At 41.2% G+C, this 18035-nt stretch overlaps 1 protein-coding gene across 4 annotated transcripts in view; it reads right to left on the reverse strand.

Moving 5' to 3' along the window:
* VSTM4 (V-set and transmembrane domain containing 4) overlaps positions 1–10656 on the reverse strand; it is a 161706-nt gene extending 151050 nt beyond the window's left edge. For all 4 annotated transcript variants that reach the window (XR_013485216.1, XR_013485215.1, XM_078150904.1 and 1 more), the window contains exon 1: positions 10460–10656. Coding sequence is in view for 2 of the 4 variants with exons in the window: in XM_078150904.1 (XP_078007030.1) it covers positions 10460–10514 (55 nt within the window). In the remaining 2 variants the exon portion in view is untranslated. The remainder of the gene's footprint in view (positions 1–10459) is intronic.
* Positions 10657–18035: the final 7379 nt, after the last annotated feature.

Genomic DNA, 18035 nt, shown 5'->3' on the forward strand with positions numbered 1-18035 from the left:
AAGCTCTCTGAGGGCAAATGAAGTATCTTTTTATTTTTTTTATAATGCCAAGGCTTGGGTTATTGCTCTGCATATATTACTCAGAAAGATCCTTGTTGAAAGAGTGAATGTACTCAATCTTGTGTTAAAAATGCATTGTTTCACACTAATGCATTGTTAGTGGACTTGTCAACTGATTCAACCATTCTGGAGAACAATTTGGAACTATGCCCAAAGGGCTATAAAATTGTGCATACTCTTTGACCCAGGAATACCACTACTAGGTCTGTATCCCAAAGAGATCATAAAAATGGGAGAAAGACCCACATGTACAAAATATTTATAGCAGCTCTTTTTGTGGTGGCCAAGAATGAGAAATTGAGGGGATGCCCATTAATTGAAGAATGGCTGAACAAGTTGTGGTATATGAATGTAATGGAATACTATTGTGGTATAAGAAATGATGAGCAGGCAGACTTCAGAGAAACCTGGAAAGACTTATATGAACTGATACTGAATGAAGTGAGCAAAACCAGGAGAACATTGTACACAGTAACAGCAACATTGTGCGATGACGAACTTTGATAGACTTAGCTCTTTTCAACAGTGCAATGATCTAAGACAACTCCAAAAGTCTCATAACGGAAAATGCTATCTATATCCAGAAAAAGAACCATGGAGGCTGAATGCAGATAGAAGCATACTATTTGCTCTCTCTCTCTCTCTCTCTCTCTCTCTCTCTCTCTCTCTCTCTCTCTCTCTCTCCATTTTGTTTCTTCTTTTTCATAGTCCCTCCCATTCATTCTAATTCTTCTTTACAACATGACTAATGTGAAACTATATTTAATAACAATGTATATGTAGAGCCTTTATCAGATTGCATGCCATCTTGGGGGAGGGTGAGAGGGGAGGGAGGTGGAAAAAATTTAAGACTCAAAAGCTTATGGAAGTGAATGTTGAAAACCAAAAATAAATTAATTAATTTTAAAAATTTTAAGGGGCAGCTAGGTGGCACAATGGATAGAGCACCAGCCCTAGATTCAGGAGGACCTGAATTCAAATCCGGCCTTACTAGCTGTGTGACCCTGGGCAAGTCACTTAACTCCATTGCCTAGACAAAAAAATTTAAATAATAACTTTTCAAGTTGCATTGTTCCAAATATAGGCTTTACTTTATTCCCAAATCTGGTTTAAATAAAGCTTAAGTTTGGCCTATAATCACATTATTGCTCAGTATATGCCAACAGATAAATAGATTATAGAGATAGAAATAGAGAACTATGGAGCAAAAGTAGAGAGGAACCAGGGAAAGTAATTGTGTAGGGTCATGGGTGTACATCTGGAAGGAACCTCAGAGACCATTTAGTCCAAACCCCTTATTTTATAGATGAGGTAACTGCTTAGGGCTTATATATGCATATGTTAAATATGCATATATAATATGTGATATATATATATATGTACATGTGTATATACATACATATATATGTGTGTGTATTCTCTCTTAGGGGATAATCTATACTTAAAGGCAATCTACTACCAGAACAATATGAGTATATTTCATGGGTTACATCAAAGAAATATATAATTGAAAAAAATAGTCTGATTACAAGGGAAAGTAAGGAGTAATCTATGGGCAGATCATGTGGCCTATTGATATCCTTATGTTATTAAGAGAAGACAAGGAAGGCCTCCGTACATTGCTTGGACCCCCTAGGGAAAAGTTAGGGAGCACATGGGCAAGTGTTACCCAGGTTGAGACAGTCATGAATGGTTTGCAGCATGCAACCCTAGGTCACATACTGAAGTCGGATCACACGTAGACCCCCTGAAGTACTGTAGTCTAACTGAGCGTGAGCTTTGTTGGCAGGATATTGGTGCATGATGACATCAGCATGGTTTTGTATGCCCTGAAGTCAGAGTTCTGCACGTGTTCCAGGAGTTACCTGGTGAGTAACTCTCAGGCTGTGCCCTATGGGCACATGTCCCATTCCTACAGCTGCCCCAGGAGCTTAGCCATTGGAAAACCTCACAGAGAAGCAGCTGCTGGTTTCCAGGATTTTAAGTCACCCCATAAAGGGCTCCCTGCTGGAGATAGGGAGAGCTGACAAAAGCAGGAAATTAAAACAGTATGGCCGGGATGATAGTGCAGCCCCAACACTGCTCACCAGCCTCTTCCCATTAACACTGCATGAAAAGCAAGATTATATATAGTGACTGAAAATATGAGGCTCCCTCAGAGGAAACCAGATTCAATTCTCAGAGGCCATCAAGATTCTTGTAACAATCAGGTCTCAAAGAGCTTCACACCTCAGGTGAATGGGTGCAGGCATCAATGCTGAATCACCTTATAGGAAATAACCTTGCCATTGCTTTGCGCCAATGCAAAAAAGAAAGTAGCATCACAGTAAGAGAGTGCTTGACTATAGTCCAAAGGCTTGGGTTTACTTCCTTCCTCTTGGGAGACTGTGGTGGACTGCAGGGACAGAATGCTGCATGTTCTGTCAGACATGATTGGTCTGCCCATTCATTTGGTTTAATTGCTTTCCTTCCTCACAAGAGAGAGTTCTGAGGGTAGAGACAAAAATGACAATAACTTGAGGAAAAAGGAAGAAGCTCCACTAAAACTGTTTTTTTTAAAGTTTGTGTTTTACTTCTAGAGATGCCACTCACCAGCCACATGCATGTGAACAAATTGTTTAAACTCCCTAAGCCTTGGTTTACTCATCTATAAAATGGAAATAATAATGGGTACCACCTACCATGTGGAATTATGAAAAATGTTCTTTGCAAATGATAAAGCCCTATATAAATGGGAACAATTATTCCTATGGCTAGTGTTTCCATAATTAAGTTTCAATTGATCACCCCAAGTTCCCAGTTCCCTCATTAAAGGAACAAATATAATTATCAGAAAAAACCTTTAACCTTCTTAACTATTCACATCTACTCTCAAAATGTTTGTAACTGTTCCATCCAACTCATTTATTCAACATTTACGGTGCTTTACATGGTAAATGTTGATGGAAAAAAAAAAGACCTTGGATGAGGCTTGGTACCTCAGCTCATGGACTTTATAAGCCAATAGAAGGAATAAAATGAACCTACAGATAATTATTTTTTACAATAATACACGATAAGTGCAGCAAGGAAGTATACATTCTTAAAAGTTATATGAGGTCTGAAGGGTAAAATCTCATAGGATGACAGATGTAGAGTGAGAAGAAACCTTTCAGCACAAGCCTTCATTTTAGAGATGAGAGAATGGGGGTTCAAGGGGGGTGAGTGACTTGTCTGAGGTCTTATAAATATTAAGTAGAAGAATTGGGATTTGAACTCAGGACCCCATTACCCTAAATTGAACAAACACTCTTTTCACTGCACCATGGAGTCTTTCATAGGTTGGTAGCTCCAGGGGGAATCAGGAAAAACTTCCTGGAAGTGGTGGAAGTAGAGTGAAATCAATGAATTCCTCTGAATAATGTAGCTATTAATATGCTAACTATTAATGTTTTAAGATACATAAAATAAAATACACAAACTTAAAAAGGAATAGAAATATACTGAAATACAATTATAAAAAAAATTTTTTTAAGTTCATGGACCCTAGGGTAAGAACCCTTGAATTAAAGAATGAACAAGAATTTAACCAGTGAAAAGAGGGAGGGAAGACTTTCCTTTCTTTCTAAAGAGAAAAGTCTCTAGAAGGGACTGGAGTCAAGAAAGGCCAGAAAGAACCAGGAGATAGAGTATTCATTGCTGACTGGTGTGAAGAGAACGTTGAAGGGGAATGTGAGATAAAGGTGGGAAATCTGGATGGTACTAGATTGTGGAAGGCCTTGAATGCCAGGATAAGTAGTCTGAACTTTACTCACTTAGGCAATAGGGAGGCCGTAAACACTTTTGAGCAAAGGAACAACATGACCAAATCTATTAATAAAGGAGATTTTTCTTGCCCCTCTCCAAAGCATGGGGAGAGAGAAAAAATAAGACAACCTGGTATGAGGGTCTCACAATAATCAGGGCAGACAAGGGTTAAAAACATAAGCTAAAACCTTGAGTACTGGACTCTCGTTCCTGAATAACCATTCTAGTTGTGTGGGTAGAGAGCAATGGGTCAGTAAGATAATTCTGTTTGGTGTCATGATAAAGGCCAAGCTGGAACAAACCATTGATGTAGGCAGGGATTTTTGGTATAGCTCTGGTGCAGCCCTGACTCTTCAGGCAGAGATCCTGAGTTCAAATCCCATTTGGGACACTATGCGAGTGATCTTCAGAAAGACACTTGACCTCCTTAGCCATAATTTCCTCATTTGTAAAATAAAGGACCAGATGGCCTCTGAGACCTTTTGCAGTCATATCTATATCTATGATTCATATTCACAGGCTACCTAGAAACTGAGAGAGACAGAGAGAGAGAGAGAGAGAGAGAGAGAGAGAGAGAGAGAGAGAGAAAGAAAGAGAGGAGAGAGAGAGAGAGAGAGAGAGAGAGAGAGAGAGAGAGAGATTTTCCCTCCAGCTCAGCCTCTAGGCAAACGCACTCTTAAAACCCTCTGCTCTTTATTTTTAGTGCCTTTATTGCTAATGTCTCTCTGGTTCCTGAAAGGGACATTTATTTCTGTTTTTCTCTTTTGCCTCTAATATTCCTATCAATTGTAATAGAGGAAGAAACTCCTTTCATTTCTCCAAGACAACCTCGCTGATGCTTAGTTGCTCCTGAGAATGGTTTGACTCCCCTTATAGTCACGTTCCTGGCTTCACGTAAACCTTGAAAGAGCTTCAGGAAAAAGAAACAACTATTCAAGCATCAGCCAACCACAAAACCTTCTACAATGAGAGGCAGAAGAAGGTGGCTAGAAGATGGTAAGAAACCTAGTTAGCACCAATGTAGCTAAACTCCCTTCAGTTCTGTGCCTTCCTCCTCCAGACTCATTATGGGTAGCAGTGAATATTTTCTGAGCACTCCTCTTCCTACTACTAATAGCCAGCACTTATGTATACTTTAAGATTTGCAAAGTGATTTACATATGCAAGTTATCCCCAAAGAATTAGTAGCTTAAAATAGCATTAAGACTTTTGGGACACCCTATATTATCTCATTTGATCCTCGTAGCAACCCTGCTAAGTAGGTGCTATTATTATCCCCACTTTTACAGATGAGGAAACTGAGGCTGAAGAAGGTTGAGAGATATGCCCAGAGTCACATAGCTATTAAGTGTCTGAAATAGGATTTGAACTCATCTTCCTGTCTCCATTAGAGTCCAGGACTTTACCCACTGAGCACCTAACTGCCTCTGCTGTGTGCAGCATCCTGTGGTAGAGCTAAAGAGGTTCAAGAGATGTCCTCAGCCTTGAAGGACATTACAATCTAGTTAGAAACACAAGAAATGGACTCTAGTCCCCGGGATCTGTGGCCTTATTACTGGTACAGCCCAATCATGTTTGCCCATCCTATTTGACCCTTGACTACATCCTCCCATAAGTCAGTCAATCAGTCCATGAACATTTTTTTTAAGCACCTACTATGAGTCAGGGGCACACAGAAGGTCTGACCAATGTACTAGAGGCTTTCCTCACTTTCCCTTCATATCTCAAGGACATCAAGAGCAAACAATTGTTATCCATCAGTTATCTCCCAATTTCATCTATCTACCTATCTATCTACCTACCTACCTACTATCTATCTATCTATCTATCTATCTATCTATCTATCTATCTATCATCACCTATCTTGAGTCAGTATGGCATAGTAGATATAGAGCTTGTCTTGAAGCTAAGAAGACCTGGTTCTGCCTCTGACCTATACTATTTATAGGACCTTGAGCAAATCACTCACGTCCCAGTGCTCTAGGCAACTCTCTAAGATTGTAAATTGCAAAGCAAGTGCTGACCTGCCCTTAGTAGCAGGTGTTTCATACCATGCTGGTGTAATAATCACAGATCTCATTCCTATCCTTATGTAGGAATCTCTTAGCTAGACACCTCAAGAGGACAATGAATTGGGTCCAGAATTAAACCGGAGGAGGAGTTGGCCACATTGCCTTTGGGCAATTGCCAAGTTCTTTTAATAACCTCAAATTCCTCAAAGAAACAAAGGTCCATGTTTTTGATATAAATAATCATCTGGTGTTGTATGGCTGGGAGACACAGAAGATTTGGACACATGAGAATAATGAACAATTCAAGGAATCTCATTCTGGAAGAGTGCAGAGAACGGGACTGTCTGAGAAGACTTCTTGGAGGGACAGTGTTTAGATGAAGAATAATGGACGGTTCCGTGCAAAGGGAATGGCATGAGCTCAAAAAGACAGAGTAGCATGTTCAGGGAGCTGGGTATATCAGTTTGGCTAGAGTTTGTGCAGAAGAGTAGTAGTTTTATGTGCTGGGAAATCAGATTGGAAAGGTAAGTATGGGTGAGATCAAGAATGGTTTTGAATAATAGACTAAGGAGTTTGGACTTTATCCTGTGTTAATCCACAGCCAAAAGAGCACAGAAGTGAGACAATTAGGTAGTGAGCCGACATAGTCTATTTACTGACAGGGAGGAGTGGAAGGCATTCTTCTCTCCTCCCCTCCTCCCTTCCCTCCACCTCACAGGGAAACTGGGGAGGGTGGGACAACCCACTTTATTCACAGGTGAATAAATGAACAATAAATTGAGTTCATTTTGACTTTGCATTTTCATAACATTTTTGCCTTTTTTTCCTGAATTCAACTTTACTTTTGGATCAGGACTTCTTTCCCTAACACCTGTTCGAATTCAGCTGTTTTGGCATATGAGGTTATTGGAGTCCTGCAGTAAAGCACATTCCATTAAATTCGGTAAGGGCCAACTCCCCAGCTGCTCCTCCACAAATCTCATGTCGTCCCCTCTCCCTCCCCAGATCCACAATCTCTCTGGGTTTCCATTTGTAACCAAATATGTTATCACCCAGTGTGCTTCTACCCAAGGTAATGAATTCCTTCAAGTATTTCAGTCCGTATCTCCTCTCCTCAGGCTATGTTCTAGTTGGCTCTTTACCTAAACCCCAGAGGTAGCTACATTTCAGCAGTGACTTCCATGCCAGGATGTTTTGGAACAAAGTGATATTGCTGATGGAAAGCCAGACAATAGTAAGCCTGCTACTTTTTAGAGTTTCACAACCAAAATAAAAATCACTGCGTAAAGAAAGGTTATCAAGTTTATTCAGGATTATTATCACTTTAAAAATAAGTGCTTTGTTCACATCTTTTGAACATTTCAATATACCTAGAGATCTCAAAGCACTAAATCTACATTTATATCAAATACATTCAAACATTCATGGTTGCTGCAACTAGCTATTGACTTCTCATTTCCCCAACCAAACCTCATTGTCCCACCACCCAGTTCCCACTAGGCACCGGATGCCCCTTGCCAGTTGGTCACTGACCCCTAAGTCTCTACCTCGGCTTGAGATATCCCAGAGCCCTAATCCTCTTTAAACCTCGGACCCATTACCCTCTTGGTGGGGGAACCATCTACCCTTTTATTATTCTTCAACATCCTCCTGGCCTTTCCATCTGCCCTCTATTTTTCCTGCCTCAATATGACCTGGTCTTCCCATCTCCCATAAATTGAATATAAAAACATGAACTTTCCTTTATGTGCTGTCTCCTGAAATTAGAATAGGAACTCCTTAAAAAGAGGGAATGTTTCCATTTTCTATTTGTATATCCAGTGTTTAAAACAAAACTTGGTACATAGTGTTTAATTAATGCTTTTCCTTTGTGCTCCATCCCATCACTAAAAGAGGTGGGCTACCTTAGGCACAGGTTCCTGAGAGAGCTCTGCAAAGGAGGCAGCTGACCAGATTAATCTTAAGACCTTGTTAAATAAGAATAGTTTCACCACTTTCAATTGTCAAATCTCTCTCTCTCTCTCCCTCCCTCCCCCTTCTTTCTGTCCCCTTCCTCCCTTTCTCCCTTCCTCCCTCCTTTTCTTCCTTCTTTCGTCTCTCCCTTCCTTGCTTCCTTCCTCCCTCTTTTCCTTCCTTCCTTCTTTCCTTACTGACTTTACATTTACATTCACTTCACAGTCAATCTGTTGCCAAGTTTTGCCATTTCTACTTTTACAACATCCCTTGAATATGTCCCCTTCACTCACACAGCCACCGCCATGGTACAGGTTATCACCACCTTCTACTACCATATACACATACATATACATATACATATACATATACATATACATATACATATACATATACATATACATATACATATACATATACATATACATATACATATACATATACATATACATATACATATACATATACGTATACGTATACGTATATGTATATATGTATGTGTGTGCATGTGTGTATATGTAGGTATATGTATGGTAATACACAATATACATATGTTTATGTGTATGTATATGTATGATAATCACATCACCATATATATGATAATCTCAGAGAAAAGACACTAGTAGAGAAGAGAAAATAATCTAATATATCATCATATATATCATATTAATATATATCACAAGTAATATGTATGACAATCTCAGAGAAATTTTACATTTGATCCTGGAAGTAATAGCGAGCTATTGGAGATTATTGCATAGAGTGGTGATAGAATCAGGCCTGTGCTTTAGGAAAGCACAATGCCTTTTCTCCACTACTGCCTTGGCTCTGAGATTATCATGTGTGTGTGTATCATATCATATATATTAAATTATAATATATATCTGTATTATAATATTGGAGAAAAGGCACTAGTGGGGGAATAGATATACATATATCTATATATGCAGATACATATACATTCACCTATGCAAGTGTATGCATGTATATGTATATGAGTGTATATGTCTATATAATATATGCATACAAATATCATGTATGTGCAGTCATTTCCATGTTGTCTCCTCCTTTAGTATGTGAGCTCTTTGAGAGGTGGGCTCCTGTTTTTGCCTTTCTTTGTTCCCACTGCTTAGCACAGTGCCTGACATACAGAAATCACTTAATGAATGTTTGTTGACTAACTGTCTTGTCTTTCCTCCCTCCCTTCTCTCCCTTTCTTTTCTCCTTTCCTTTCCTTTTCTTTCTCTCCTTTCCTTTTCCCTTCTTCTTCTTCTCTTTTCCTCTTCCTTCCTTCCCTCTGTATTGAAAACAAAAACAGAGATCTGGACACTAGGACAGGCAATAAATATACAGACAAATTAGCAAACCAGAGAAAAATACCACCTTCTTTTTCCCATCCAAAAGGCAGAGAGGGTGACAGACAAGGAAACAAATATGGGAAGATATTACAATGTCTGGCCCAAACCCACTTTCAGTATTCCCTTCAGGCGTCTGAGTGTGGTGTACAATTGAACCAGATTTTCCTCTGGGTCTGCAGAAAGTTGCAAAATAATCTTTCAGAATAAATCCTCTCTAGATCACAAGAATGTCTGCGGCTGGCCCTTCTGTGTCCCTTTAAACAGTCACCAGACTCTCTCACTCTCTTGTCTTAAATGCCTCCAATAAACAAACTTTTCCTTTCTGTTGTTTCACCAGGAGAGCCAGCCAGCTTGGAAGCCAGCTTCGTGACAGCTTCTCCAAATAGAAAGTGCACTCAGAGCCTCCTCAAAACAAGAAGAGAATGAGGCAGCAAGGGAGCCAAGGGAAAGAAAAAAAGGGAATTTAAAAAAATGTTTAATAGTCAAAAGCTCAGATTACAAGAGGCTCCGAGGCCAACGCATAGGTCTGGGTTGGGGCATCAAAGGGAAAGTGCTGAGAAAACATCACATGAGGAGCATGGGCAGGCGCCCTGGGCCCACTTGGGGGGTGGGTGGGCGCAGTGCTCTCCCACCGGGCAGGCGCCTGCCCTCCTCTGGCTGGTGGGTTTGGGAGCTCAGCAGGAGGCTGGCTGGGCTCCTGTTCTAAGTCTTGTAACGCGCAGAGAAGTGTTCTGCTGTCCTGCTTACCCTGGATCCGGGGGAAGTGTGCCCAATCTGCGTTAAGATTTCAGGGGAGACAGAGTTGAGCATCACCTTTCCCCCCCAACTCATCTCCCCGCTAGACTTGGGAGAGGGAAAGATTCTCTCTGTCCAGCAGTCAGCGAGTGGAAAGAGGAGGACTGAAGAGTGGGAGGGGTGAGGGTCTGTTCCCCTCCCTTCACAGGGTCATCTTTGGGAGCAAAGGAGTGGAGACAGGAAAGACATGAAATCCAAAGTAGCGCCCGGCAACATCACTTCCCACCAGCCCCAGGACAAAGTCCTGGGACTTGCAGAGGCGTTCTCCAGTCCTCGGACAGGGAAAGAGGAAAGCTCCCAACTGCAATCCCGCCCCCGCCCCACCAACTCCAAGCCCTGCAGCTCCCGGCAAAGAGGCGCCCACGAGCCGCTCTGGGTAAAGCCTGGAGCCCCGGCTGCCAAAGTTGCTCCAGCAAGTTGCGCCCGCGCTGGGCCGGCTGCCGCGCCGCCACTGCGCCGCCCCAAGTCCGCTGCCCCTGCCCCTGCCCCGCTTACCCGGGACCGGAGCCCGAGCCGCCAGGAACGCCAGGGCCAAGGCCAGGAGCCGCATCTCCCCATCCACTGCCCAGCGGGACTGGAGGAGAAGCGCCGCAGCTTCCTCCCTCGGATGGACCGACGGAGGGACGCGAACCCTCCTCCTGCCGCCGCCTCTGGCCTCCCTCCCCACCCCCTTTCCCCCCACGCACGCCTCCTCTCCCTTCTCTCTCCCCAGCCTTCCTTTCCCCTCCTCCTTTTCTTTCCCTTCTCTGTCCCCGGCCTCCCTTTCTCCTCCTCCTTTTCCTTCCCTTCCTTTCCCTTTCTCCCCTCCTCCTATTTTCTCCCCTCCTTTTCTCTTCCCCACTCTCTCCTCCTCCTTCCCCTGCCCTAATGTGTCCGCTGTACAATTTCCTGCACACCCAGCAATCTGGAAAGTTTCCTTTCCCCACCCCAGCACCCAATCATTTGATATTGAAAGGGGGGTGGGGAATTAGGGGTTGCCGTGCCTAGAACTTTTGTGGGAGGTGAGGCCGGGATAGAGCATTTAATCCCCAACCGCAGCTGCTGGGTCTGGCGGGAATGAGAGTGAGATCCGCACAGATGACCTGCCTATCACTCAGGATCTGCAGTCTCTGGGCACAAAAGCTCTTTTGTGATGGTCAATGAACAACTGGGAGGAAGTGATGGAGAAGGACCTTCTGTAATCCAATTCTCATTCCCCCTTTCAGACATGGGTGAAGAGAAACTCTAGAATACACCTTCCCTCTGTCCCGGAGATCTGGAAATTGTGGAATTAGCAGGTTCTTTCGCAGCCCAGGTGCTTGTGGGGTTAGGGCAAGATGTCCCTACTTCTCTGCCTTGCAGAAACTCAGCTTTTCTTCATGGTGCTCTGTGAAAGCTGATGAAGAGTTTCCAGTACATGCTGAGAAGTTTAGGGGACACTCTGGAACTGTTCATCCTCACTATAATCTCCTCCTAACTGTAAACCAAGTTGTTGAGCCAAGTATCACAAGGACGCAAAATTGTGTTTGTGTAGGCGAGTGAGGATGGGAAGGATAAGAGTGTAAATTATCTACTTTGGATATTGAAAGCTAACTACTACACCCAGAAGTGCAGCAGGGGACTGAACCTGGCCTTAATCCTAAATCAGGAGCTGAAAGATGAGTAAACTAAGGAAGACAGTAAAATAAAGATTTATTATAGATCAAAAGGGGGCAGCCAGGTGGTGCAATGGATAGCACCCATGCCAGGCCTAGAGTCAGGAAGACCTGGATTCAAATACTAGCTATGTGACCCTTGGCAAGTCACTTAACCCTGTTGGCCTCAGTTTCCTCATCTTTAAAGTGAGCTGGAGAAGGAAATGGCAAACCACTCTAGTATCTTTGCCAAGTAAATACCAAATGGGGTTATGAAGAGTCTTAAACAACTGAACAACAAAATAGTATATAGAGGAAGAACTAGATTCAGATCCTACCTATAGCCATATACTGTGTGACCATTGGCAAGTCACTTAATTTCAGTACCCCAGTCCAATAAGACTATAATTAAAGCCAATTGTATTGATAATCTGCATAACAGATTGCAATGGGGAGGTTTCCCAAGCTAATAGAGTCAGTATCCAACACCAATCTCCCCCCTTTCCACCCCCAAAAAAACTGTTAGTCATATGACATAGGGATGCTGGATTATCTACATTTTGCATCTGCTCAGGTTACCTACCACGGTACATGGAGGAAGATCTAGTCAAAACGTACACTTGCTAGCTGTATAACCCTGGGCTAGTCACTTAACTTCCAACAGTCTCAAGAATGGGGATAATAGCATCTAATAGGGTTGTTGGTTAAGATCAAATGAGATAAGATATGTAAAGTGCTTTATAAACCTTGAAGTGCTGTGTTATTGCTATTATTGTAGTACGTATTAAATGAAAAAACTTTGCAAAGGTTTACTATAACATGTGCTCTACAAGCCATTTTTTTCTCTATGTTGTTACCCTGATGGGATATAAGCTTCCCCAGCACAGAAACTGTTTCTTTTAAGTCTTTGTTTTCCCATTGGCAGACACAAACAAAGCATATTGTAGTTGCTTAATAAATGCTTAGGGATTGGAAAGAGACTAAGTAACAGGCCTATTACAGAATAACCTACACACAGCTTTGGCTAACAAATTCCCATTTCAGTTAATTCCAATTTTGGGTCCTGTATTCCAGGACTGAGAGGGACAGTGTGACCTAATAGAAGAGAAGGTTGTTCTTAAGTCATGTAGACCTTAACTGAAGTCCTAGCTTGATATGTGTTAGCTGTAACTGTAAGTAAGAGATGAGTTTCTGACCTGCAGTGTTTCCATGTAAAGAGTTCCCTTCACTGATAAAATGACGGGTTTAAACACACCATTTCATAATGGAGGTAGGAAAATAATCAAGAAATAGCTTGGATCTCCTTCAATAAAAAGGGCTGAACTTGGTGTCAGGGGAGCTGAGTTCTTGTCTTCGCTCTAACATTACCTTAGGAAAGTCATTTTATCACTCTAATCCTCAGGTTCTTCAAAGGAGGAAACTGAAGTCAAGGGAAGGAGCTAGACACTGTCTAAGGGGCTCCTTTTCAATGGTTCTGTGGTTACAAAGTGTGTTCTTTGCAGATTTAAGAAACATCATGTCATGGCTGTTTGGCTATATGCTTTCTAGGTTAGGAGTGTGTGTGTGTGTGTGTGTGTGTGTGTGTGTGTGTGTGTGTGTGTGTGTGTGTGTATTTAACAGGATCTATGATTTCAATATAATAGGGAGGTCCTGATGAGGAAGAAGGTATGTGGCTTAGTGGATAGAGTACTGGACCTTAGTTCAAATCTGGCCTTAGATACTTACTGGCTGTGTGATCCTTAATCTCCCTCAGTTTCCTCATCTGTGAAATGGGGATAATAATAGCAGCTTCTTCCCTCAATTGTCATGAGGATAAAAATGAGAGAGTTGTAAAATACTTTGTATACCTTAAAGCATTATAAACATGGTATTGTTATTATTACTTCCTCTATCAATTCAGATCATCACCTGCTCAGCAACTTATAGTCCTAAAAAGTTGACTGGGGCACTGAGCAGTTAGGAGACTTGCCCAGGGTCACATAGCCACTATAAGTCAAGGGGTAAGACATGAATCCAGATCTTCCTGACTAACATCACTTTTCTATCCACCGTGCCACATTGCCTCTCTTCAGGTTTCATTAGCTTCCAAAAGCAGTGTGCTAGCCAGCTTTTGTAAGCACTTGACCATTTTATCTTTAGGGTGTTATAATGTGCTTGTTCTTTGCAGGGCCCACCACGTATCCTAACTAGAGGCAACATACATGTAGTGCCTGATTTACAATCAGGCAGCTTAACTAAAGTGTCTCTTCTTTTCCCTGCTGTTCCCTGGTCCCTTGGATTGTGTCCAGCATCGGGCTTGAATCTGACTTTTAAAAAGATTTGACAAAACTTAGAGACATTTTTTCCTTCAATACTTCGACAGGTTTGGGCCCCTATCCAGAAGAACAAAAAATTAATTCAAATTTTATATGCACGTACTGTGAGATAGGAATAAAAAGGTGTATATGATATGCACTAGATTTACAAGCTCATGAGAGTGAGATACATACACATAACTGTCATTCGAAATCACTTCAGGAGTGGGCAGTTTTAAAGAGAGACTTAGAACATCTTAAAAAGACCTGTAATGAGGAGATATAGCCAGAATGGCAGAGTCTAGGAAGAAATGCAACTGAGCTCCTGTCCACCAAACTCCTCCGAACAGACCCAGAAAATGGGCCAGACTGAATACTGATGGGGAAATCCAGAAAAAGTCACAGTGAGTTCTTTGTTCAGCCCAGGTCAGCCTAGGGAGTCAGACAGAGAAGACTGTGGACACTGGGGACCAGTGCAGGAGCACATGGTATATAGAGCACTCCAGTGCCCAGGGAGAGACTGTGCATCAGGGCAAAAGGAAGTTCCGGGTCCATACTGGGACATCTCCAGGCCTGTACAGAGGACCAGGAACAGGTGCAACTGGAAGCTTTGTTGCCTACCATCCGTTTCTGTGCCACAGACCCAGGGAAGACTGAGAAGGGGATCTGTGCACAGGAGTGGCATTCCCAGGTAGAGAGACCCTGGGCAGTATACTGCTGAAGGGGGAAATTCAGAAGCAAGCAGCTGTGGTTTGGCCCAGTCCCCAAGAGAAGAACTGGATCTAGAATCTGGCCATGTCTACAGAGAAATAGCCAGGGCAGGTGTCCTAGACCAAAGGGGAGCCTACAGTTTGGCCACCCTGAACCAGCAGAATTTCCCAGCTGGCTGGTAGAGACTGAGTCCAGCAGTCTAATATTATTGCTTTGGCTAAAATGCTACTTTCAGAGCTCAGACATGGGGTCAGCAATCAGACTTTGCCCTGGATTATACCACTTTAGGAGCACTAAAAGCTTGCAATTTTCCATACCCAGAGAAAGAAATATGGAGTCTGAATGCAGATGGAAGCATTTGCTCTCCTTTTCCATTGTTGTTTTGTTTTATTGCCTTCATTCTCATGGTTCCTCCCCTTAGTTCTAATTGTTCTTTACATGATGACTAACGGGAAAATGTGCTTAACATGAATGTATATGTAGATATTATATTACATTGTATGCCATCTTGAGGGGAGGGAAGAAGTGGGAGGGAGAGAAAATGTAAAACTCAAAATCTTATGGAAGTGAATATTGAAAACTAAAAATGAACAAATTAATTTTTAAAAAAGCTTACAATTCCTCAGTCTGTCCCAGAGATCCTATGATAACACAATACTCCATACTCCAAGAAAGCAACAGCAGGACCAGACCAGACCTTTCTTCTAGGTGTGCAGTACAGCTTAGCCCTAATATCAAGTCCTAAGTCAGAAAGTAGGCTTAAAGAATGAGCAAACAAACAAAAAAGAACCCCACTATAAAGAGCTATTATGGTAGCCAGAAAGCTCAAGATAGACACTTAAAGGTAGAAAATGACTCCAAAACACCTGCAAGCAAAGTCTCCAAAAAAAAAAAAAAAACCTCACACACAGCATGAGCACAAATTTAACTAGATTTCCTGGAAGAAATAAAGCAAAAAATTTGAAGAGTTTAAAAAAATATATATAAATAAAATGGCAGGGCTTGAGGGAAAAATGGAAAAGGAATAAGCATTATGAAATAAATAATTGGAAGGAGAATTAAGAGCTTGACACAAGAGGTACAAAGCTTTGCCCAAGCAACAAACTCCCTGAAAATTAGAATGGACCAAATTGAAACCAATGTATCCATGATACAGCAAGAAATATTAAAACAAAGTCAAAGGATTAAAAGAGAGAAGAAAGTTAGAGGTATCCCACAGAAAAAGCAACTGACCTGGAAAACAAGTCAAGAAGAAGAAAAAATTTAAGAATCATTGAACCATATGAAACCCATGAACAAAAGAAAAAAAAATATCCTAGACATTATGTTTGAAGAAACATAAAAGAAAACTGCCAAGATCTCTTAGAATCATAGGGATATGAAATGAATCTACCAGTCACCTCCTGAAAAAAATCCCAAAAGGAAAACCTCCAGACATCATAGTCAAAATCCAAAGCTTCCAGGTCAAAGAAAAAAAAATACTACAAGAGTCAGAAAGAAAGAATTCAAATACCGAAGAGTTACAGTCAGGAGCAATAATGATTTAGTAGCCACAATCATAAAACAATGGAGGACTTGGAATACATTATTCCAGGAATCAAAAGATATAAATTTACAGCCAAGAATCACTAACCAGAAATGCTTGTGACTTTTAGAAAATAGACAGGATTGACTTCTCTTTTGGGTACAAAGTTTGTTGACATGTTATAACTGGGAGAAGAATGATGATTTTGCTTCTCGTTAACATTTTCTCTACCTATAATACAAAAAATAAATAAAAATAAACCAATGCTTTCCTCTATTCCTGAAACAGAAATATGTATCCATTGTCTATTTCATCTAGTTTTATGTAATTCATTTTACAAGATTCTTTACTGCCTCCTTATCCCTTTGTATTATCTTTGGACTAAGAGAAGTCATATGTTTTAAATAATCAGCAAAAGAGACAGAAATATGAAAAAAAAAGGAATAAACTATCGAAATAGGAGCTAGTATTTACATAGCTCTTTAAATTTTGCAAGGTGCTTAACTTATGTGATTTCATTTGGTTTTCACAACGCTGTGAGGCAGGTATTATTATTATCCCCATATTATGAGTGAGGAAACCCAAGATTGAGATTGTGACTTATCCAAGATCACACAGGTAGTTTCTGAGGCAAGATCTGAACTACACTCTTTCCTGCCTCCAAGTTGAGTGTGTTACATGCACGTCCCTAGCTCTGTAGGACCATAGATTTAGAACTAGAGGAATCTGAGATATCATTTACTCCAATACCTTCATTTTATCAAATGAGGAAACTGAGACCCAGATCTATTGAATAATTTGCCTAAGTTCACGTAGATAGTAAGTGACAGAGCTGGGGTTTAAACCTGTTATGGGATTAGGAATTTAGATCTGGTTCAAACCTCTAAGGCCATCTAGTTCAACCTTCTAATTGTAGATGAGAGAAAATTGAGGCCCAAAGCGGTGATAACTGGCCCAGGTTCGCACAAGAAGTGACAGAACCAACATTCAAACCTGTATTATCTAATTTGAAATCCAGACCTTTTTCCACTATACAATTTTGCCTCTCTGTGGTGCTCAAGAGAGCAGCTAGTTGGCACACTGGATAGAGCACCAGGTCTGGAGTCAGGAGGACTCATCTTCCTGAGTTCAAATCTGGCCTCAGACATTTAGTAGCTGTGTGACCCTGGACAAGTTACTTAAACCTGTTTGTCTCAGTTTCCTCATCTGTAAAATAGGAGAAGGAAATTGCAAACCACTCCAGTATCTTTGCCAAGAAGACCCAAATTAGGTCACAAAGGGTTAACACAACTGAAAAAAAAATGACTGAAAAGAGTCCTTTACCTTCAAATCCAAACTGTTTTCTGCAATGACTGATGGGGAACTGATAAGGAAGAGTACATGAGCCTACTATACAGAGCCCTGTGGAGGAAAAGGGAAATATGTCATCAGTTATAAAATTACAGATAATATCTTTCTCTCTAACAGCTGAAAGAAATGGGATCTATATTCCTTCTTACAGGCAAAAAAAATGAAATTATAAACATGATAGGCACTATTTACAATATACAAAAGGCATTTCCAGGTTGGCCTCATTGGTTATGCTTGTGGTCTGATGTTATAATAAGAGGTTGGTAAATGACAGCCAGAGGGCCAAATCTAGCCTGCTTTTTAAAAAATGTAAAGCTATTCTTAACTCCCAGGCCATACAAAAACAGGCAGTGGCCAGGACAGGATTTGGGCTACGATCTCTAGTTTGCTGATCTATTATATATAATAAAATTTTAAAGATGAAGGTGTTAAGGGTACTGGGCTTCCTGACTGGGTTGAGGGTATGCTTAACTCGAATGATACAGAAAGGGATTGGCAAATTCACTAAGTAGATTTAGTTGTAAAGAAGGCTTCACACAATTCCTCTCTTCTCCCACTATACACACACACACATACAC

The sequence above is a fragment of the Phascolarctos cinereus genome, unplaced genomic scaffold (genome assembly GCF_003287225.1).
Source record: "Phascolarctos cinereus isolate Bilbo 61053 unplaced genomic scaffold, phaCin_HiC Scaffold_3;HRSCAF=262, whole genome shotgun sequence".
Classification (NCBI taxonomy): domain Eukaryota; kingdom Metazoa; phylum Chordata; class Mammalia; order Diprotodontia; family Phascolarctidae; genus Phascolarctos; species Phascolarctos cinereus.